Source organism: Euprymna scolopes, chromosome 2, assembly GCF_053919585.1.
Source record: "Euprymna scolopes isolate OS-2025 chromosome 2, ASM5391958v1, whole genome shotgun sequence".
In the NCBI taxonomy this organism is placed as follows: Eukaryota; Metazoa; Mollusca; class Cephalopoda; order Sepiida; family Sepiolidae; genus Euprymna; species Euprymna scolopes.
In genome coordinates this window covers 84,149,155-84,173,597 of record NC_136483.1, presented here as the reverse complement: position 1 = coordinate 84,173,597, position 24,443 = coordinate 84,149,155, and the positions used below count along the sequence as shown (strand labels likewise).

At 38.3% G+C, this 24,443-nt stretch overlaps 1 protein-coding gene across 1 annotated transcript in view; it reads right to left on the bottom strand.

Moving 5' to 3' along the window:
• LOC145293189 (GDP-fucose protein O-fucosyltransferase 1-like) overlaps positions 1-5,986 on the bottom strand; it is a 64,258-nt gene extending 58,272 nt beyond the window's left edge. Inside the window, exon 1 of the mRNA XM_080139684.1 lies at positions 5,290-5,986. Within this exon, the coding sequence (XP_079995810.1) occupies positions 5,290-5,422 (133 nt within the window). The 5' untranslated portion in view covers positions 5,423-5,986. The remainder of the gene's footprint in view (positions 1-5,289) is intronic.
• Positions 5,987-24,443: the final 18,457 nt, after the last annotated feature.

Here is a 24,443-nt window from a genome sequence, read left to right as displayed (position 1 = left end):
AAAAAAAAAATTGTTAAACTTTATGGCATATTTCCATTCTATGATGATCAGGCGTGAACGCAGACCCCATAATTTTATTATACAATATTTCTTCAAACTGAAACAATTATAAAAGTATACTTATGCAGATAGATATCAGAAGCCTTTGTTAAAGTTTGTGGCATATTTTAATTTTATGGATGCCAGGCATGAACGCAGACCCCACAATTTTTATATATCATCCCTGTTCAAGCTGAAACATACCTGTCAAAGTATTCTCATGTGCATCTGTGCAAGCCTTTGCTAGTCTCACACAAAAACACGCGTTTACATTTCAAGCCACTTTTCTAGTCATATATATACACGCACACACACATATGCACGCACATACACATACATATGTTCACGTACATAGACTCACATTTATGTGCACACACACATGCTAACGTACGCACACGTACGCACGCATGGGCAACATCACTTTCCCCTTAAAGGAAATCCACTCATGCGCGAAGAACACCGGAAACAACTAAGCCTTTTCTTTCCTTTTTTGATCCAGCTCTCAACCGAAGTGGTCAATCACCTAATGCTCCCTGCGGGGCGCACGCTTCACGTCCCCTGTTGCTATGTGTGGGACAAGAGCCAACAGATAGTACGTACACCTTACACGCTTTCTATCTCCATGACCAGGATTGACTTTCTCACTCTCTCTCTCTCTACAACAATAGATTTTCCCTCTCACCAGTTAACAGCAAGAGACACGCGCCAAACTAAACTCATGCTGTACCATTTCTTTTATTTGTTTCTTCACAAAATAAATTCTAGTTCGTTTATTTCAATAAACGGGTTGTTTGTTTCTTTCTCAATTCAATTCATTTTTTCTATTTTCTACGGCTGGGGGATATATATAATATATCCACCAGTCCTCCACACATTTATATCAAAAACTATTGTAAAAGGGTTTTTTCTTTGATTTTATTTACATTCTAAAAAAAAAAAAAAAAAAAAAAAACGGATTACAAAGATTTTTTCCAAATCTCAGTACCCTGTATATCAAATTTCGAGTCTGAGACTGAAAATTGACAGAGTTATTGCATAGGAAAATGTACACACATGTGTACACACACACACACACACACACTTTTATATATATAATAGATAAATAGATTATGTTATATATTACTGTCTGTCTGTGTGTGTGTGTACATTTCCCTACGCAGTAACTCTGTCAATTTTCAGTCTACAGACTCGAAATTTGATATACAGGGTATTGAGATTTGGGAAAATCTTTGTAATCGGTTTTCGGCCAGAAATTTGGCTGTTAAGGGGTCAAAGTTCAATAGTTTGACCTTTGAGAACTCTACCAAACTCCTCCGCCAATTTTTGGGTATAAACACTCCTTTCGATTGTCTAGCCTTAATTTAAACATAAGTCACTTCCAGTTTGGCAGTAGTCGTAACAGCAAAAACTTTGCAGTATGGGTTCGAACTTGCCTTCCTACTACAACTTTCTTTTTTTTTTTTTTGCTCAACAAACACATCCAAACACCTGGGCAATGCCAGGCTGAAATGCTAGTATATCTATAAAAGTTAAAGTGTCTGTCTGTGTGTGTGTCTGTGTATATTTCCCTACACAATGACTGCCAATTTTCAGTCTACAGACTCGAAATTTGATATACTTATTATATATTGAGATTTGGGAAAATCTTTGTAATCTTTTTTCGGCCAGAAATTTGGCTGTTAAGGGGTCAAAGTTCAACAATTTGACCTACCAAACTCCTCCGCTAATTTTGGGTATAAACACTTGAAATTTTAGATATAGGTTCCTTGGACATGGATCTAACTTAACTTGACCCCAAAACAATAAATGTTAAGGGGTCATAACAGGGGTTAAAGTTTAAACAAATTTGACCGCTTCGGTCTCTACCAAATTACGCAGACAATTTCTGGTCTAAACATTTGAAATTTTACATAAAGTGTATTCAGAGATAGGACAAGCTTTTTAATCGGTTTGGGTCGAAAATTTGAGCTACCAATATATAAATCTATGTATGTATGTTTGCATGTCTGCCTAAAACTTTCAACATAGGCGACGAATTTTCACAAGATCAGTATCGTTTTAAAGCTCGATCCTTCAGACAACAAATACCGAAAAATTGGCTAAAAACATTAATTTCTTCACCCTCAACTAGGCACTTTTCTACAAGGCTGGGTCGCTTTTTTCACCGATATTTTCGAAAGTCATCCCCTCTTTTCGATTGTCTAGCCTTTATTTAAACCTATGTCACTTCCGGTTTGGCGGTGGTTGTAACAGCATAGACGTCACGTTTTTTCCCAGTCCTTGTCCTCCTTTGTGATACAGGTTTGAGCCTGTCTTCCTACTACCGCTTATTTTTTTTTTTTTTTTGCTCAACACATACCTCCAAACACCAGGGCAACGCCGGTAACCCATAATCTGAGGTTATTGTTTTCCAGAGGTTAAGTAACCAATAAAGTTTAACGAGGTTAATAAAAGAGTGCTCAATACCGAAGTAGGACAGGTTATACTTTTTATTTGTTTTTACATAAGCAGTAATATGTTGCTACATATTCATGAGCATGTTTCGGTCAGCTGGTTACCAATAACTAGAGACCTCTTCAGGCGAACAGTGTCAGAAATAGCGAATAATTCCACCCCATCTTTCCAAGCTTATAACTCCTCGAAAAATGCAATTCAAGCCCTAATTTTTTTTTTCAATTAAAGGAGCAAGGACCAAGATTTCATTTAAAAAAAAAAAAAAAAAAAAAAGTGTTTTTTTTAAAAAAGGTTTTAAACTTCGGACTTTACAGGTAAATTTCTAAAAAACAGTATATTTTTTTGTTTTAAATTTGAATATATTATGTATTGACCTTTTCTCTTCAATTTGTGAGTAAATAATTATGTACTTATCGGGGTCTAAATTAATTATTATTAGACATTTACAAAATGGGAGGCGTGAATTATTCGACCCCCTGTCTTTCCAAGCTTATAACTCCTCGAAAAATGTAATTCAAGCCCTAATTTTTTTTTTTCAATTAAAGGAGCAAGGACCAAGGTTCCATTAAAAAAAAGAAAAAGAAAAAACAAATAACGTGGTTTAAAAAAAAGGTTTTAAACTTCAAACTTTACAGGTAAAATTCTAAAAGAACACTGTTTTTTTTGTTTTTTTTTAAATTTGAATATATTATGTATTGACTTTTCTCTTCAATTTGTGAGTAAATTAATTATTTACTTTCGGGTGACTAAATTAATTATTTACTTTTTAATAGACACTTAAAAATTGGGATGGGGGGGTCGTGAATTTAAAAAAAAAAAAACGTTTGTCTAAAATATTATATTCGATTTATTGGAAAGAACATAAAATTTCACATTGACCCTGAAAATATCGTAAAAATAGAATCAATAGAAAAATTTTGATAGATTTTTAAAGTTTAAAAATTGAAAAATATTGAGTTCGGAAAATTCATTACTGTTTAAAAAAAAAAATATTTCTATTACTTTTAAAACAACTGTAATAGTTTATTTTGGAAGTATAATCCATAAAGAAAATAAATAACCCACTTTTAACAGAGAAATTCCGAGATTTTTATATTGTATTCGCAGTTTCGTGTTAGGGGTGTCAAAAATTCCTACAAAAATTCTGATACTGCTTACAGCTTAGAGACGAAAGCAAAGTTTGCAATGAAAATGTCAGGTCTTCTTCGTCACAAGGCGAAGAAGACATAATATTTTCATTGCAAACCTTGCTTTCGATTAAGCTGTATCGCCTGAAGATGTCTCTAGCTGACCAAAACATGCTCATGACTGTGTAGCATTACTGCTTATGTAAAAACAAATAAAGAGTATATATATATATATATATATATATATATATATATATATATATATATATATATATATACACACACACACACACAAGTGGTGGACAAACAAGAAAATAGTGTCATAACATTTTATTAAAAATTAATTAAAAACAGACAAGAAGCGACGCTTGTCACAAGCGTTGTGTCAGTTTGACAACTAAACTAGGAAAGAAATAAGAACTTAAAATTAAGTTCAATTCAATCAAAGTTTCAAATGGAGAAAGGCACGCACACAAACGAAACATTTACATAACATAAATAAATAAAAAAATAAATAAAATTTTGTATTGAAATTGCTAAAAACATAGGTGCGTCTACAGTATTTGAACCGAGCTAACAGACTTTTACAGAAATAAATCTAAAAGTTGGGTTAGGTTAGGTTCAAAAACAAAAAAAAATGAACCACATTGTGTTACGTAGTTTTTGATGCTTTTTAATTGTTTGTTTTCGCTTTTTTTATTTTTATTTTTATTTTTTGGAGGAGGGTTATTCAATTATAGAACTTGTACAACATTTAACAGGTGCTTTTGCAGTTTAATTTATCGTTTTTCCGTAAGTAACGCATCGACATACACCGAGCAGAACAACTGTTTAATTTTTCACAAAAATCCTGTTTACATTGGCGGTGGAGAGGGGCAGTCATCTTACTACGCGCGTCCATGCGCGAACGCATCATGTAAGAATAGTATAAACGATGGCGGTGTTGGCACAAAATAGTGCAAACGGTAAATTTGCGACGGGTTTGAATATCAGATTCGTCGTGAGCGACCCCGAAAACCTATAAAAAAACAAATTTTATTGGTCGCTGTTCTGTTGTAACTAAAGTAAACATTTACTTTTTTTTTTTTTAAGGTCTATCCAAATTCTGTAAAAGCACGTTTTAGAATTTTTGAAATACTGATTATTCGGACTACTATATCCATCACAACGTTTTGACCGTGGTGGGGACCATTGACAATGGCATTGTTAGGGTGGCCGTGGGTGAATTCCTTTGGGTGTATTTTTTCAAATCCAACTGTAAGGATTTTTTAATTTACGGAAAGTAGATTATTCTCATCTACGCATTCATTCCTTAATTGTTATAAACGTTAGTTAACAAAACAATCAGTTCTAAATGAGAATCTTTTAAAGGTTGAAGGTTCGATCCTTAGATGAATAAACACTTCAATCCGATCATGGTTGACGAAATGAGAACAATATACCTCCGTGGATTAAATAAATGGTATAGTTCGAAATTCCGTATACTATACGGCGTATAGATTCTAGAGTTCGATTAGAAGGTTCCTACGTTCGGAAAAATGTACCGGAAGAAGTTAACAGGAGCCGAAAAGTTGTTAATAATATAACGAGTGAGATGAAAATAGTAGCGCGAATAAATCCGAAATAATGTCTTCGAAAACAAAAAAAAAAAAAAAAAAACTTTACTTACCCATACAAGGACAATAAACAATATAACCACTTTCATCAATTCTTAAAGCCGATGATGCGGGAAGGTTCACGTGGAGTAGAAAAAGGCACATTTGGAGAAGAATGCCGAAGAAATTTGTCATTCCAGCCATCATCGCAAAATACACACTAAAGAAACTTTTTTTCTTTTTAAGAAAACTTGTTAAAATCTCTTCCGCCTTTCTTTAATAACGAGATAACACACTTGCTACGATTGCACGGCACGGATATTATAAATATCCTTGCTTTTTCCCCCTAAAAAGAAATAATTACGGAGCTTTTATAGTCACTCCAAGTTTTGTTTTCAATATGAACCACTTAAAAGTGTTGATCCTCTGTTATTACGGCCACTAGTTTAAAAAGTCACTAATCTTCATAGCTATTACGGGGCAGGTTACCAGCACGAGCACGCATCTCTAAAATGAAGTATTGACAATGTAGTAATTTTCGAGGCAAGGGACCATCTGTGACACATCTTGTTTTAAATTCTTTATAACCTTTCAGTCCCCTTCCCCACATGTTACGGGGGCGGTATGGTTTTTGATTAAACCTTTTCTTGTACAAAAGATGAGAATTTTTTTACTGTCCTGTTATTTTTTTTATTTTTTTTTTCTCTTAAAAAAGAAAACGAACATAAACAACAGCTTTAACTTTGGGTATACAATAATTTATTTCCTAAATAATCAGAGGGTATGTTTTTCGCTTTACACCGTGCATAAACAGTTTCGAAATACTACACAATAACGTGCCACCCCTGGTGAATTTGTTGAAATGGTTTCGTCCACTCTTGACATCTTCTGCAATAATTTATTTTTTTCTTTTGGGCCTGTCATCTTTTTATTATTTAAAATAAATAAATCTAAATATATCCCTTGAAAATTAAATGTCGAGAGTAACGCATCTATTCTATGATAAAGTTTACTTGCAGAGTACTGACGTGTCATAAAGGACTAAAAAAAATAGTTTTTAAATAAAAAGTAGCTCAATTGTAAAACCACAGGCACTTGTACAGTTTAATCAAGACATTAAAAAATGAAAATATCGAAAAAAAAAAAAAAAAAAGGTTATATTGTACGTATACGTTATGGAATGAAGTTCTCCGACACAAAATTTTTCACTTAATTTGATCAAGTAGTTTTTTTTTTGTTTGTTTGTTTTTTGTTTTTTTTTTACAGCCAAAAACAATTTGTTATGATACAGAGCAAAAGGTAGTCATGTTTCGATTTTTAGGAAGAAAAGCTAGTATTAAAGATGGGGAGGGAGTGTCGGCACTTGTACCTGTTATCTCTTCGTGGCATGTTAAAAAACTTCAAAGATGGCTACCTTCATTGCGCTCTCATAAAAAAACGTGTTTTTCCGCTGTAAAAAAAGCAACTACTCGGTCATATTTAAGTTAAAAAATATTTCCGAGGATCTTCGGTCCAAAACGGATACGTACAATATAACCGTTTTTCGATATTTTAATTTTTTTAATGTCTTCATTAAACTGTACAAGTACCAAACCACAAGACATTCAGAAAAGTTTTTTTTTGTTTTTGTTTTTTTTATAACAAGAGCGTTTGCAAAAATTCCTTTTGGTTTAAAAGAGTGGTACTTAACTTTCATCCTATAATAAAGATCAATGTGTATGTATGTGTATATAGATAAATGTATGGGTAAAGTTGCAGTATAGTTAACAGACTGACATATATATATATGTGTGTGTGTGTGTGTAAAAGTAATGAAATCAAAAGGATGTAGTGTTCACCTGATATATGCAATGGTAAACTTCAAACTAATATAAATAACAGTATTTATATATAGAAAATTTAATCCCAACCGAATAAAAAAAAGCTCAATATGCAATAGTGAGTAGAGCTTATTATAAGAGAAAGAAAATTAAAACTGTGAGTTGAAATTTACAATCAAAATTTATTGATTGACTGGATATTCCAAAAAGCAATTTACAAAGTCCTTATTCCGCGGAGTTTCAAAGAATGCTATTCTTTCTATTCTTCTCATCATCAGAGGACAGGAAATAATCAGCAAATTATATTTGTAGCAATGCTATAATTTACTGGTTATGGCATTAAGTGAAACTCTAATTTATTATAGTCATAAGCTGCCAAGGAAAATAAGTGAAAAAAATGTTGGATATGTAAAAAAATAAAAACAAACCGCACATAATATTTCAGCTTGCATGAAGATTCTCTCAAGGTAATCCGAAAGGCGAAAATAATTCTTTAGAGAGAATGCAGTCCAAAATTAAATTCAGTGTGATGTTAATAGTCCAGTTGGAAAGTTTTCAAAGCAGCAAATTGCGGTTTCACTTAATGCCATAACCAGCAAATTCTAGCATTGCTACAAATATAATTTGCTGATTTCTTTCTGTCCTCTGATGAGAAGAATTATTTAATCCACGGAGGTATATTGTTCTCATTTCGTCAAGAATAGCATTCTTTGAAACTCCGCGGAATAAGGACTTTGTAAATTATTTTTTGGAGTATTCAGTCGAACAATAAATTTTGATTGTAAATTTTAACTTACAGTTTTAATTTTCTTTCTCTCTTATATATATATATATATATATATATATATATATATATATATATATATATATATATATATAGTCTAAAGAAGCTTTGAATAAAAAAATGCAAAAATAAGAATAAAGAATGCAGTTTAAATTCCCAGAAGGAGAAAAATATTTTAATTTTAACCTATCGCAGACTTAGCACCTACATAATATATATATACTAACAAAAGTACCCGTCGTTGACTGGGTTAAAAAACAGCCTACAGAAAATGGACTCTGATTTATGAAAGTATGATAGGTTATGAAAAGGAAGGGTTGTAAAGAGATAGCTTCGAATTTGGGGGTATCAAAACCAAAGCAAAATATGATGAAAGTAAAAATAAAATAGATAAACCCCATAATTTATTATACCATACCTGTTCACACTGAAACACTTATCACAATATTCTGTGGATCTATATTAAAAAAACCTTGTTAAAATTTGTGACATATTTCCATTCTATGGAGGTCAGGTGTGAACGAACAACCCATAATTTTATCATACCATATTTTTTTTTTTTTACAAGGTGGTCACCACTTATCAAGATCCGGAAGCCACTCTGGGATAAGGGTTATTGTAAGTATAGTATGTTAGTGTGGAGATTTAATAAAGTGTCTACTTCAGGGGGCGGTTCATCAGGAATTTGTTTACATTGGACTTGAAGACATCCAGGTTATAGTCAGGTGGGAAGCAGGCAGACGGAACAGAGTTCTACAGGCGTGCAGTTCTAAGAAAGAAGCTTTGTTCATGGAATCTACGTTTTGATTAAGGAATACATAAAGAGTGGGGAAAGATTTTGACAGTGGATTCAGCTACACGGGTGGTTTTCGTAAAAGATTGGAGAGGAGGGACCAGAGATTGGAGTTAAGATGAGCACCTGCCATGGAAATAACGATAAAACAAGGATAGGCTTGCAACGTCTCTTCTGTGGGAGAGAGGTTGCATAGTAGATAAAAGGGTATCCCCCACTAAGCCACGAAGTCTATTTTGTACTTTGTCAAGGCAGGATAGGCTGTTTTTAGCAGATATGGCAGCAGTATTCCATCCTTAGACGTACTTGGCTTTTATATAGATAGAGAATTGCATCAGTAGTGAGATACCTTCTGGAGCGATAGAAGGATCCCACCATCTTTCCAGCGACCTTGCCAACAGACTTGATGTATGTGTTCCATTTCAGATCAGGAATGAAGGTCAAGCCCAGAAGCTTGTCAAAACATGGGGCTTCTCCTAGACGAGAGCCATCCATTTCAGTTGATGCCAGATGGGGATCAGAGCGTTGATGATGTAAAGATAGGAGTTTGGTTTTAGATGCATTAAAGGTAACCAGCCACGTCTTCCCCCACTGAACCATGCGCTCGAGATCAGGGAAGAGAGAATCAGAGAGAGCTTTGTCATTTACAGCCTTTGATGTGTTGCCGTAGATGGTCGTGTCATCAGCATAGATGTCAACGAATGATTTAAGTATGTGTTTAGGGAGATCATTGATGTAGATCAGGAAGAGAGTTGGGCCCAGGATGGACTCTTTAGAGACTCCAGCATTAATACTGCAGGCCTCTGATTTTTGTCCATCAACCACTACTCTTATGAGCCTATCAGAGAGAAATAATTTAATGATAGAGAGAACATTTCCAGTTATACCGTAGCTGGAAATCTTGTGAAGTAGGCCTTTATGCCATACCTTGTTGAAGGCCTTTGATATGTCAAGAGCAATTGCCCTAGAAAGGAAACCTTTGTCAAGAGATTCACTAATCCTATGAGATATAATCGTTAGCACATCTGTGATAGATCTTGCAGAACAGAAACCATATTGCATCTCACTAAGAAGGTTATTTCTGCTGAGATGGTTGACTATTTCTCTATTTAATATGGATTCCAGCAACTTACTCATGACACACAGGAGACTTATTGGTCTGTACTGAGAGGGAGATGACTTATCACCTGAGTTCTTAAATACAGGGCATACTGATGAGGTTTTCTAGGGTGTTGGAAAGCACTTCTCCTTAAACAATTTCATAAGTATGGGAGCAAGTTCTGGTTGGAGCTTTTCTAACACTATAATTGGGATGCTGTCAGGGCCAGTTGCTTTACTCGAATCCATGTTCTTGATTAGCTTGGCGACCTCATGCACAGATATTTGTATGTTACCTAGCGTGTTCTGTGTTATAGGAGGAAATTGATGGCCTTCGTCACATAGGGTAGAATTAGCTGCAAAGTTCTTGGCAAATAGTTTTGCCTTGTCTGAAGCTGACGAGATAACCTCTGGTCCATTGATAATGGTTGGGATAGAACGCACACTTCTGTTCAGGATCCTATGTGTTATTTGCCAAAACTGGTGGGAACCAAGCTGCTGATCAGCTACTTTGGATTTAACAGACTGGGCATATAGCTCTCTTGCATTTTTTATTACTCTTTTACAATGGTTGATGGCGTTCCTGAAAGCAGCTTTAGTCTCAGTGCATCTATTACGTTGGTAGCTATGGAAAAAGTGATTTCTGTGCGCGATGGCAGCAGCACATTCTGGGGAGAACCATGGCTGGCTGGTAGGTTTATGTTGGAATTTTTTAGATGGTATGAATCGGTCTTTGCCTACAATTAACCATTCGGTCAGGTCCTCTACTATAGAGGACACATCCTTTTTAAACATGTAATGCAGAGGTAGATCAGATATAAATGTACGGAAGCTATCCCAGTCAGCCATAGAGTATCGGTATACAGTACGGTGGAGTGGTACGTCTGAGGACATTGCATTTCATTTTTATCTTAACTGATACGACGGAGTGGTCGGAGGTTCCTAGAGGAGAAAGAACGGAACATGAACATAGCTCAGGGGAAGTTGAGAGAAAAAGGTCTAGGAAACTTGCATATTGACTTGTAGTATCGGGCACATGGGTGGGCTTGCGAACAATCTGAGTGAGATCATAAGCAATGGCAAAATCATGACAGAACCTCCCCTCATCGTCTGTCTTATTTGAGTGGGTCAGCCATTCCACGTTATGGACGTTAATACCACAGATGTGGATGTTAGCCGAGGGATGTGCAGACAGTATCTGGTCTATTTTCTCAGATATGCTCTTAAAGATAGTAACTCCGCTGTTATGGGGCCGATAGAGGGCAAATATAAATGCAGTGGTGTAAGCAAGTGCAACCCGGAAGCACATATAAGGTAAATTAGGATCTTCTCTAGAGATATCCCTGCCACATGGGAAGCCATCTTTAATGTAGGCACATATTCCATGCCCATGGCGATCTTGGGGGTCAAATTTAGATGTTAAGTTAGAGTATCCGTTAATTATGAACTCATCTAGGGAAGTGGTCGGCCCTATTCCAGTTTCGCTTAGAAAGAATATGTCCGGTTTCGTCTCCTGTAATTGGGTTTCAACCTCTGGAAGGTTGGAACGTAGACCCCTGATGTTGGAGAAGGAGACATGGTAGTAGGGGTCTACGTTGGAAGATGGGGTTCTAGGTTTATTCAATTTTTTTTTCTGGAGATATTTCATGTTGAGGTTTTGGGATTTGTGGAACAGGTCGGCATACTTGGTTAGAGCAGGATAGAGAGGGAAAGTAAGAGAGAAAAAGACAGGAAATATTTTTTTTTTTTGTAGCACATGAAAAGGTAAAGCCGTAACAATTACCGACTGGTATGGCATCGAGAGGCCCTACCAGAGACTACTGCATGGTCCAGAATCCATTCACCAAATGGCAATACAGCAGTCCCAGTACTTTGCGCCTGCTGATAGGACAGCCTCCTTAGTGGTTAATCCAAGGTTCAGGTCCCTGACTATCAGGCGGATAATGTCAGACCAGACAAAACGTTTACCTCCAGCACCCTTACTAGTGACATGGCCACAAGGATAGACATACAGACAGAAAAATTTCCAACATCTCAGACTACTGTTCACTAAGTAGTACCGACCTTTAAAGCAGCTTTTTCTTCACCCTTTGTCAGAAAAACCACTCATTTGAATGAGGACTGAGGGACAAAAAAGGAGAAGCGAGAGTTACTGGAGCTGCCAATAATACATCCACTGTATTATCTACTCTCCATAAAAAAAAAAAGTGGGGGGAATGGGTACAAGGGACTTATTAATATCTACTTAGTATAAGTCTAGCATGGGACTGTGGGGAATTGAGCAGAAAGATGTCACTTCACTGTATATTTTAATTTCTGTAGGTTAGTACGAGGGGCGTGCAATAAGTAATGCCCCTGACCCACTTCCAGTTGTCTGATCTAGCTGAAATTTTGCATGTGCAATGATTTATATCTCTACGGGTTATGTAGCAAATTACAGCTCTGAACTATTGTGGTTTGTGTTTTACAGGTGTTTGAACTGAGTCAGGTGTGAAATGGAGCCTGTTGAATGTCGAGCAGTGATCCGGTTTTTGTATTTGAAAGGACGCTCACCACAGGAGACTTTTGATGAAACGAAAGAAACTTATGATGATAATGCCCCATCATATGAACTTTTAAAACGCAGGCATTGTGAATTCAAACATGGCCGGAAGTCTGTGGAAACAGCTCCCAGACCTGGTCGCCCCCCTTCTGCCATTGACGAGGTATCTGTCTGTCAAGTTGAGGTTGCCATTTTGGAAGATCGGCACATTACTATTCGCCAAATAGCCCAAAATGTTAAGATTAGTACAAGGTCTGTGTAAACTATCATTTATGACCATTTGCATATGCATAAGGTGTCTGCCAGATGGATTCCAAGGTTGTTCACACCATTCCAGAAGCGAGAACGCATCGAGTGCTCGAGGATGAATTTGGAGCTGTGCCAAGAAGATGAGTCAAAGTTTTTCAAAAGACTGATTGCACAGGATGAAACCTGGGTCCATCACTATGATCCAGAGACCAAAGCCCAGTCAATGCAGTGGAAGCACTTGGACTCATCACCTCCAAAGAAGGCAAGTGTGTAGCCCTTCGCTGGCAAGGTCATGCTCACAGTCTTCTGGGACCAGGATGGAGTAGTGATGACAGATTTCCTGGCAAAGGTGTAGCAGACACAAATGGACCCCTTTTCTTCTCGCGCATTCGCTTCCTCTGAGTGAGTGATGAGGCGCTAGACTGTCCAATCTGAGGACTTGCGCACGAATACAAATTGACCCCTAGGGACCAGACAGCTTCCGGTCCCAGAAGAAAACTCTCTCTTACGCTACCAGCCTTCGTCGGTGCTAGACGCCTGTTCTCTTCGCTGCTCCTACTAAAGGTATTGACGACAGCCGCGGGTTGTAACTACCTCGTAAGGCAGTGGAGACCCGACTCTACTTTCTTCCTTCAGTACGCTTTGCAAATAAACCTTTCCCTTGTTAAGTTGAAGAAGTTGTTTGTCATTGTTCATAGAATTGTGTTATTTTATTTTATTAGGGAAATTCCCTAAAAATGGTGACTCCGTCGTGATAACACATTTCCGAACAGACACTTCTTTCGCTTTTTAACAGGGTAAGGCGCGCATTTTAAAAACCAGCACATGGTTTCCAACCACACACATAAACAGACAACGGATTCGGGAGAGCACATTTAAAACTTAAAAAAAAAAAAAAACAACAACAAAAAAAAAGACGTTATTTCCCTCTTTTCCTTATCGTTTTTTTTCCCGTTATATATATATATATATATATATATATGTATGTGTGTGTATATATATATATATATATATATATATATATATATATATATATATATATATATTATAAACTAAGGAGCATACAAAAAAAAACAAAAAAAAACAAAAAAAACAAACAAACAAAACAAAGAAAAAACACCCTTTTCTTTCACAACGGCGGGCTACACATAAAAAAAAAGAACGCCAACCTACAAAAAGAGGTGACACTTTCTTGGTGTACGAAAATTCTTATACCAAACTTGAACTTCTAATGCTATTTTTTTTCTACCTTGAACATTTCTGCCGTGTTAACGCGCACCGCGCATAAGAAAAAACTCAACAAAAAAAAAAAAAAAAAAAAGAACTTTCACGAAGTTTTTCCGCATTAGCACTCTTCGGCCAAAATGTAAGTACTTAAAGAGTTCATTTATCTTCAGGTTCACACACATTTATAAAAAAAAAAAAAAAAAAAAAAACCCATATTGTCCACATTTTTTTTTTTGCTTCACGGCTCTTCCTGATATAATTTTGTTTTAGCTTTATTTCATGGTAATTTTGTTTCTTTCTTCTCCTCCCCCATTAGCCTGTTAAATTTTTTTTTTTTTGTATTGTCTCTGTTTAAAGATTTTCTCCATATTTCTCCTTTCTTCTCCACGTGGTCCATATTCGGCGTCCTTTCAGATTTCGGATACATTATATATATATATTTTTTTTTTAAAAATATTTGGTATCTACTTTCGGTAGTGACGATGACAACGTTGCCTGCCTTCGCTGGGGACGTCCGGGTCTGGTTTGCTCAACTCGAGTCTTATTTTGCGGCGAACAACGTGTCAGAGCAAACGAAGCTGCACATTTTATTCAGTGCCTTCCCCGCGTCATTGACTCCTGCGGTCAAGGACTTAATAACGGACACCCCGTTTAAACTCCACTTACGATAGCATAAAACGGGAGGTGCTACTACGGACGTCCGTGTCGGCGGAAAAGCGTTTTCAAACGCTGGTCCATGACGAGCACTTAGGTGACCGCAGGCCGACGGAACTACTCCGTAGAATGAGGGAACTGGCAGAGGACGTCCCTCCTGACAGTGCCTTAATTAAGCAGCTCTTTTTCTCAAGGCTGCCGGCGCAGGTAAAGGCCATACTTGCGCCAATGTTTGAAAAACACACCGTCGATGTAGTAGCAGCATCGGCGGACAAGGTCATGGACTTTGTGAGGGGGCCTACCACCGCGGCGATTCCACAACAGCCTGCTGAGGTACCCGCAGGCACCGCAAATGTAAGACAGGATGCTACATCGGTGGCTATACTAACGGCCATCGAACGCCTCACTAGAGAGGTGAGCAAGCTCAATATGGGCAGGTCGCACTCACCCAGACGCCGCTACAAAAGCCGCTCATCTTCCCCGCACCACCGTCGCCGTGCAAACATGCCGGGACTATGTTTTTATCATAGTCGCTATGGCGCTGAAGCACGGAATTGTAAAATGCCCTGCACTTTTAACAACCAGGGAAACTAAATTGTGGAAAGACGAGCACGGCAAACTTTCCACAAAATGCAAATAACCGTGCCTATTTCGTCACTGACGTAAAATCTCAAGCACGTTGCTTGGTAGACACTGGCGCTGTTTGTAGTATATGGCCACTTAGGCTACTTAAAGAAAGGCCACCAGTGTCATTGATAACACTGCAAGCGGTGAACCATTCACCTATCCCCACGTACGGTCAAATTTCACGTTCTCTGGACTTGAATTTACGGAGAGACTTTACGTGGGTTTTCACTGTAGCAGATCTACCGTACCCCATACTAGGCGCGGATTTCTTGCATAATTTTAATTTAATGGTCGACATGCGCAGACGCCGGCTGATAGACGCTAGCACGGAACTTTCCGTCCCTGGCTCGTTATCTAATGCCCCATCTATCAGCCCGGTATTTTTCATTGCCGCTGCAAATGACCCATACCATGAGGTGCTACACTCCTACCCGGAGTTAACCAATTTAAATTTTGTGGTGAGCAAACCCACGCACACCACAAAACATCATATTGAGACCACAGGTGCTCCTGTGTTCTCACGCCCTCGTCGCCTTCCTGTGGATAAACTTAAAGCAGCGAAGGCAGAATTTAATCATATGCTACAGTTGGGAATTATACGCCCCTCGTCCAGTCCTTGGGCTTCCCCTCTGCATATGGTTCCAAAACGAGACGGAGATTGGCGTCCAACTGGGGACTATAGATGACTCAATGCCATGACGGTACCTGATCGTTACCCAATCCCGCATATTCAGGACTTTGCTTCCTCTCTGCATGGCTGTAAGACTTTCTCTAAGCTAGATCTGGTTAAGGCTTACCATCAGATCCCGGTGAATCCGGCCGACATACCCAAGACTGCGGTTACAACCCCATTTGGAGCGTTTGAATTTCTTACTATGCCTTTCGGCCTACGTAACGCTGCCAGTACTTTTCAGCGCTTTATGGATGAAGTAGTGCGTGATTTAGATTTCGTCTATAACTATATAGATGACATTCTCGTGGCTAGTGCCTCACCTGAGGAACACGTCACTCACCTCCGCCTACTTTTTGAACGGTTTCAGCAATACCAAGTGAGGATTAACCCTGGTAAATGTGTTTTCGGTGTTACGTCACTAGTTTTCCTGGGCCACATTATCAGCCCAGACGGTATATCTCCGTTGCCGGAAAAGGTGAAGGCTCTACAAGACCTTCAACCGCCCACTTCACTTCGCCAACTTAGGCACTTCCTTGGTCTGTTGAATTACTACAGACGCTTTATCCCACACTGTGCGGATCTCTTAGCTCCTCTTTCCGACCTGTTACGTAACAGGAAGAAGAAAAACGAGCAGATCTCACTTAATGAGATCCAACTTAAAGCATTTGCGGAAGTGAAAAATAAACTAGCGACGACATCTTTGCTGGCACATCCTGTACCCGATGCCCAGTTTTCACTGGTCGTTGATGCATCGGGCACAGCTGTAGGTGCAGTGCTGCAACAGCAGCACCAACAACAGTTACAACCTCTAGCATACTTTTCGCGACAGCTGAAACCGGCCGAACAACGTTACAGCACGTTTGGCCGCGAACTACTGGCAATGTACCTCGCAGTGAAACACTTCCAACATTCACTCGAGGGCCGACAATTTGTGATCTACACCGATCACCGTCCGCTTACATACGCACTGCGTGCTAAGCCGGACAAATATTCTCCCCGCGAAACACGTCATTTGGACTTTGTTTCGCAGTTTACTAGTGATATCCGACATATCGCGGGTGAGCAGAACGCAGCAGCAGACGCATTGTCTCGCCTGCCCATCAATTCTCTGTCCTCACCATCGGATATCGATTTGCAACAGATGGCCTTAGACCAGCCAAGTCTGGACACGTTGGATCCATCGTCACCTAAATTCGGGACTTGCAAATTCGCATATCTGCCCGTGCCTACTTCTGACACGCAGATCATCTGTGACACCTCAACGGATTCACCTCGACCATTCGTTCCAACGACCCACCGTAGAGTTGTTTTCGACACTCTACACAACCTGGCACACCCCGGACGCAAAGCCACAGTAAAGCTGATTACAGCTAGATTTTTCTGGCCTAACATGAGGCGTGACATCATTGCTTGGTCACGTTCCTGTGTATCCTGCCAAAAGTCAAAGGTGCACGAGCATATCCGCGCACCCCTTGGAACATTCAGCACCCCAGACGCTCGGTTTAGCCATGTTCACATTGACTTGGTTGGACCATGGCCGGTCAGTCAGGGATTCACTTATCTCCTGACCTGCATAGACCGTTTCACACGGTGGCCAGAAGCCATCCCACTTAGTGACATTTCGGCTGAATCTGTAGCGCGAGCCCTTATATCAGGCTGGATATCGCGCTACGGAGTTCCCACTACAATCACCACTGATCGTGGTGCACAATTCGAATCCCACCTATTCCGGGAACTGTCCAAGATCCTCGGGATCACTCGCATTCGGACAACAAGCTATCACCCTGCTTCAAATGGGATGATAGAACGCTTCCATCGCCAATTGAAAGCTGCATTACGCGCTTACCCTGATCAACAGCGATGGAGCGAGTACATACCGGTCATCCTTCTTGGCTGTCGGGCATCAATCAAGGAGGACCTGGGATATTCCGCAGCCGAACTGGTCTATGGAGCACCTCTATCGTTGCCAGGTCAGATGCTGACCCCGATAGAGGATATATCAACTGACACAGCTCTATATGTCAACAGACTACGAGCTTATCTCAGTAAGCTACCGCCGATGCACCCTAGGGAACAGACCATTAAATCTTTGGTTCCGAAGGACATAGCGACATGGACTCACGTGTTCCTTAGAAAGGACGCAGTAAAAGCCCCCCTAACTTCACCTTACACTGGCCCTTATCGCGTGCTTTCACGCACTGATAAAACTTTTATCCTAGACATTAGTGGTAAAAAAGAGACAGTATCGGTAGATAGGGTAAAAAGAGCCTTTCTGGACACATTAACACCTGAGCCACACATTCCTCCAACATACACACAGCATAATCATACACCTGAGGTAAATGTTCCACGTGAGAATAATTATGTGACCACTACACGTAGTGGTCGACGGGTACATTGGCCGAAGAGACTTTGCAAAACAGTGTATTTCTGTTGAAAAAGAACATTTTTTTCTTCTCTCCTTTTTAGAGCAGAACGTTTTCTGCAAATATTCCAACTTTTCACAGAAAAGTAAGAACATTTTTTTCTGCAAGAAAATAACCTAAAGAGACGGACATTTCTTATTGTATTTTTCTTTCTGCTATTTGTTATGCTACCTTTCTCTCTGTCGGCTTTCAGCCTAAGCAGGGGGTTATGTAGCAGACACAAATGGACCCCTTTTCTTCTCGCGCATTCGCTTCCTCTGAGTGAGTGATGAGGCGCTAGACTGTCCAATCTGAGGACTTGCGCACGAATACAAATTGACCCCTAGGGACCAGACAGCTTCCGGTCCCAGAAGAAAACTCTCTCTTACGCTACCAGCCTTCGTCGGTGCTAGACGCCTGTTCTCTTCGCTGCTCCTACTAAAGGTATTGACGACAGCCGCGGGTTGTAACTACCTCGTAAGGCAGTGGAGACCCGACTCTACTTTCTTCCTTCAGTACGCTTTGCAAATAAACCTTTCCCTTGTTAAGTTGAAGAAGTTGTTTGTCATTGTTCATAGAATTGTGTTATTTTATTTTATTAGGGAAATTCCCTAAAAAGGTTACCACAATTACAGGAGCCTATTATGTTTCACTTTTAAGGAAATTAAGGGAAGCTATCAAAATCAAGAGGCGGGGCAAGATCAGCAAAGGTACCGACCTCCTGCAGGACAATGCTCTGGTCCACAACTCGCATGTCGCCAGATCAGAAGCACGGGCGTGTGGCTATGAAATCCTTCCCCATCCTCCCTACTCTCCTGACCTTTCACGTCTTTCCAGTCATGAAGTTGTTTTTGAAAGGAAAGCGTTTCCCAGATGATGCAGCCTTGGTTTCTGAAGTCACGTAGTGGTTGGAGGACCAACCTGGGGGTGTTCTACAAAAACGGTCTCCAGAGCTGCATCAAACGATGGGAGAAATGCATAACTCTGGGTGGTTCCTATGTAGAGAAAGACTAATAACTGCGCCAAGCTTCGTTGCTCTACTACTATGGGAAGTAGGTCAGGGGCATTACTTATTGCACACCCCTTTGTATAGTTGGAAAACGAGGAAACAGAAGGAATTCCAAAGTCTAGTAGTTTGAGGGAAAAAACTTAAGAATAGAAGACTTTCTGGCATCTAGGGACCTCAGTGAAGGGGTGTGATTTTGCTGCTTGTTAGGTTAGTCGAGGGTATGTATGTCGAAGGGGTACAAGTGCTGCGAGTTCATCAGAGCACATTCCATCAAAGTAATTGTACAATACGCACAGGGATGCAATGATGGGACAGAGGTTGATAGTGTGGGGTCTATTAGATTTTAAATTCTTTTTAGACCCTGTCTAAAAGGGATAGACCAGGTCAGATGTGGCAACAATACCATGCATGTGCAGTATACTCAATTGCGAGTAGTTTTTGGTAGCGGTAGATTACCTTTAGAAACAAGTAATAAATTACATTTGGGTCAGTAGCTATGTTGATTTTATTTATTGGTCTTTTTAGTTCTGTTATAATGAACGGATGTTATAATCTTTGATGTGAGGTTCTCCTTTGCAATATTTTTATATTCTAACAATTTAAGAGAATAGTGATTAAATGGTTTTCAGGAAAATTTTGTTGAGATTTGATTTGCTATTCTTTAAAAATCTACTTTTTTCTCCATTAGTTTGATTAAATGGGCAATAAAGTTTATGATTTGTTATTTTTCCAAATTGTACTTTAGGTTTTATTGTTTAGCTTTAAATGCAATTTTTCCAAATTTGATAGATTTATTTATTTTATTCATTTCTTCAAACTGAAACATAATTATTAAAGTATACTTACGCAGATAGATATGAAAAGTCTTTATTAAAGTTTGTGCCTATTTCCATTCTATGGAGGCCATGCGCAAACGTAGACCCCACAATTTTATTATACCATCCCTATTTAAGTTAAAACATACTTATCAAAGTATTCTCATGTACATCTATATCAAAAACACTTGTAAACGTTTGTTTTTAATTTTTAAATTTTTTATTTCCATACTTTGTGGACCAGGCGCGAACGCAGACCCCACAATTTTAATGAACCACCATTCTGCCAGATCAAACATACCCATTCCTGTGTCTCGATACATCTTCTATCATTATATGTAATCAGTTTTTTAAAATAGTCAACCTATTCGCGACCAGACACACACACACACACACACACACACACACACACACACACACACACACACACACACACATACACACACACACATACACTCACATTCAGCTTTATATTATAGATATATGTACTTGTTAATATGATTTCAAATTGTCTGAATCAACAAAAAGAGGAGTCTTCATTCACAACTTTCATTATATTATTTTGAATTTCTTTATATTATTCTTTTTTGATATTTATATCAGATACATATCAATGATAAATATTTCTCATGTGTTATATTTCCCCTCTTTGGTTTTTATACATAAATTAAATTTCACAGTCTGTGATACTGGAGATAGTCATAATCGTACCCTATTTCCAAAAGAGGGGAGATATAACATATGAGAAATATTTAGAATCAAGTCTCCCCTTGCTGTTATTTCAGATCATTTGAAATCATAGCAGCAATGTTTAGTTTCCCCTCCAACAAGGCCAGAGGTTTGGGGGAAATTATATATATATATATATATATATATATATATAACTTTTTTTTGGCAGTTTTATAAGTTCGAAATCTCAGTGACTATTGATCCGAATTTAACAAATGACCTGAATTGTGTAGTGGATTATGTGATATTTGCTCTTAAGGTTGCATATTAAGATGGCTTATCCATTATCCAGTGCCTATTTTTGGCACTTTTTTACAGCATAAAATGTTTCAATCATGGTCATTTGTTTTCCTAGTTTTGCATATGAATTACAAAATATTTGATATTTCCACAAAACCTCTGTTCTTGATGAAGGGGAGACTACAACTTGCTGCTAATGTTTCAAATAATCTGAAATAACAGCAAGGGGAGACTTAATTCCCAATATTTTTCATATGTTATATCTCCCCTCTTTGGTTTTCATACATAAAGTAAATTTCACAGTGTATAAGGATTATTTGATACTAGCATTTCGGCCCGGCGTTGCCCGGGTGTTTGGAGGTGTATGCTGAGCAAAAACAAAAAAAAATGGTCAATTTTTTAAAATTTGACCCCTATTATGACCCCTTAAAATTTATTGTTTTAGGCTCAAATCAAGTTTATTTAGTTAGATCCATGTCTGAGGAACCTATATCTAAAATTTCAAGTGTTTAGACCCCAAATTGTCGGAGAAGTTTGGTAGAGTTCTCACAGGTCAAATCGTTGAACTTTGACCCCTTAACAGCCAAACTTCTGGCCGAAAACCGATTACACAGATTTTCCCAACACTCAGTACCCTGTATATCAAATTTCGAGTCTGTAGACTAAAAATTGACAGAGTTATTGCGTAGGGAAATGTACACAGACAGACAGACAGACACACAGACACGTTAACTTTTATAGATATATAGATTGGAGATATTCATAATTGTAACCTAGTTCCAACTACCTGCTCCAGTGCACACTGACGTCCAGCTACCAGTTCCTACATCAAGAACCCAAGAATCTCAACCTCACAAGGTGCCCATTCACTCACAAGCTGATCCTGGATCCATTGCGATACATTTTTCCTTTTACTTGGTAAACAATAAAACATGATATCCTATCGTCTTTAGCCAAACATTTGTGTTTGTTATTACCGTTACCTCTTTGCCTTGTGCCTACTTTATTGGTTGTACAGTTGGTTGGCACCTTCACCTCCTTTTGGCACCTCTGCAACAAGTAGTAGGAAGTGCAGCTGGGGCGCTGGATGTTTTGGTTTCGATTCTAGCTGATGGCACCCAAGTACTTTTTATTTTTAACTTTTGAAATAAGTACTACATATTAGGTACAATATGATATATAGAGAATTGGTTCTGTAATAATAAATACAGATATAACACGGTAAAAACTGTAGTGTTCACCAGAACATAAGTATAGTCCTAGGTGGTTCCATCTCAGAACACCCAAGCAGGTTCAATCGCGTGGTACTGGTCGGTTCCACAATGACGGGGTTAATGTGAGACTCTTGTGTTTTCTGCCTCAACAGTGGCTTGTAGGTAAAGAACAAAATATAGAAAAAAAATTTTTTAATTAAAAATAACAAAGCAAAGTGCACACGTCAAAGTCTCCAGGGAATACTCGTGTCACGGGCCGCAATTCACAGACCATAGGTTGGCCAACCTCTCTCTTGTTTGTTATCTCCTGAAAGAAATCACTTTCAATTGGTATCATTCATTTTTGGTGTAGTCACGGGTTCTATACGCAACAAATAATTGATTCTAGATGTAATCTTGGATTTTAGTTTATAAAGATTAATTATTAAATAATTTCTGAATACAAGAAAATTGTTATTTTTACAGTTACAAACAAGAGAAAAGGAAAAAAAAAATATGTCTTTTTCTTTCAACAAGCAATCTGCTTTGACACTAACTCAACAGAATTCTTTTTTTTCCTAAACTGATTGTCTATTCTCTCTCTCTTTATCTGACTGTCAGTGAACTAGGGGGCATTGAGTGGATGGTGGAATGGACAGACCCAACTCTCAACCTAACTGGGATTTCCTGCTCTCCACTGGTGAAAAACCGCTCTACAAATCCTTTTATTGGAAGATAGTGATATGGGGTTTCTCATCCAGCCAATCCATCTTCATTATGTCATACTCTGAGACACCTTGATTGGCTGTGTTTTTCACAGGAAAGAGACAGAGAGAGAGAGACCTCATTATTACTATGTAATGTGTGTAGAGATCTTCTGCATAACTCAATTCTTCTATCTCATCGCTAGTCATATAGGTGCTACTCTTAGCAGAGAGTGTTAAGGCTAATTCCTATTTTATTATTTGTAAATAACGAAAAAAACTTTTTTATAACAGCAATGAAAAGGTTTATTCATTGAAGCTACTTACACCATTTGGTGTAGGTTGAAGTAAGTTAGGACACTGTGCAAATGAAGAAACAAGTAATTAGTCTGGTCTTGGGTTCGACTTCAACAAGAAACTCCAAGAATCCAACATGACTACTACAGCAACACACATGTTAACTTTATATAACACACACACACACACACACACACACACACACACACATGCATACCTATATATCTACTTACACACAGCTTGACTTCAGCATCTGTGTACGTAAACACATTTTCATATATGAATTCTTTTCTTTCCCTTACAAAAAGGACATTCATATATGAACTCTCGTCTTTTCCCTACAAACAGGAAATTTATTTAACAACACATGGACTCTCTAACCTTTTGTGGTCATCCATATTCATGAATGTATTCATTTACTAACACCCTTCTCTTTCAGTCTCTTTTATGTACATGTTGAAGATTCACTACAGTTGTTTTAAATGTAAAAATAAGACTTTTTCTTTCTAGTCTGCAAGGATTACAATGTTGCTTCTGTGCATGTGTAACCGACATTTTTTTTTAAACCAAACTTTCTATGTAAGCACTGAGCCTTGCTTTCTGTGTGTCAGGGGTGAGCCTGCGATCTTGCAGGTATAATTAATGGCTAGATCCAACGAGGAGGACTTCATGCAGACCAGACAACAAGTAGGCGACAGTGGCTAAGTGGTTAATGATGCAGACTAACAACCTGGCTGCGCAAAGTTCAAATTCAGTTTGTTCTACAGAAATATTTTCACTTAGGAATGTTGGCAACCTTCAAATGGTCCTTCTCCTATGTACTCAAATTCTAACTAGAAAGATATCAGGGAAACGAATGCGAACAATGATCATCTGATTCATTCAAAATGAATGAATGAATGATGGTCAACCATAACAACAACAGTAACAACAGAAACATTAAAAAAACATGGACTTATTCATGAATGAAGATAAACCATCCCTGAATATCTTGCTGACATACAAAACTTAAATAGAAAAAACACTGCAGAAAGAGAATGAGTCTTGGCTCAAAAATCTGCAGCTCATACATAGAATGGAAAGACAAAGATAATAAATTTGTTCTTAAAAACAAATTTGTTGATTAGCTTTGTTAGTAAAAGTAGAGAGAGTTAGTTGTAGAATAAGTCCATTCGTATGGATAAAAACAAAAACTTAGACAGTCCTGTTTGGAAGAGAAAAGAGTTCATGTGTGTATTGAAGTTAGCGTCCAGTGGTAGCCATGATGGATTCTTCATCTCCTCATCAAACCCAGGGCCAAAAGCCCCGGACGGATTCTATTGTGCCCCAAGAGAAAAGTGTGTTTTTAATACCGAGAACTGGAAAGGAA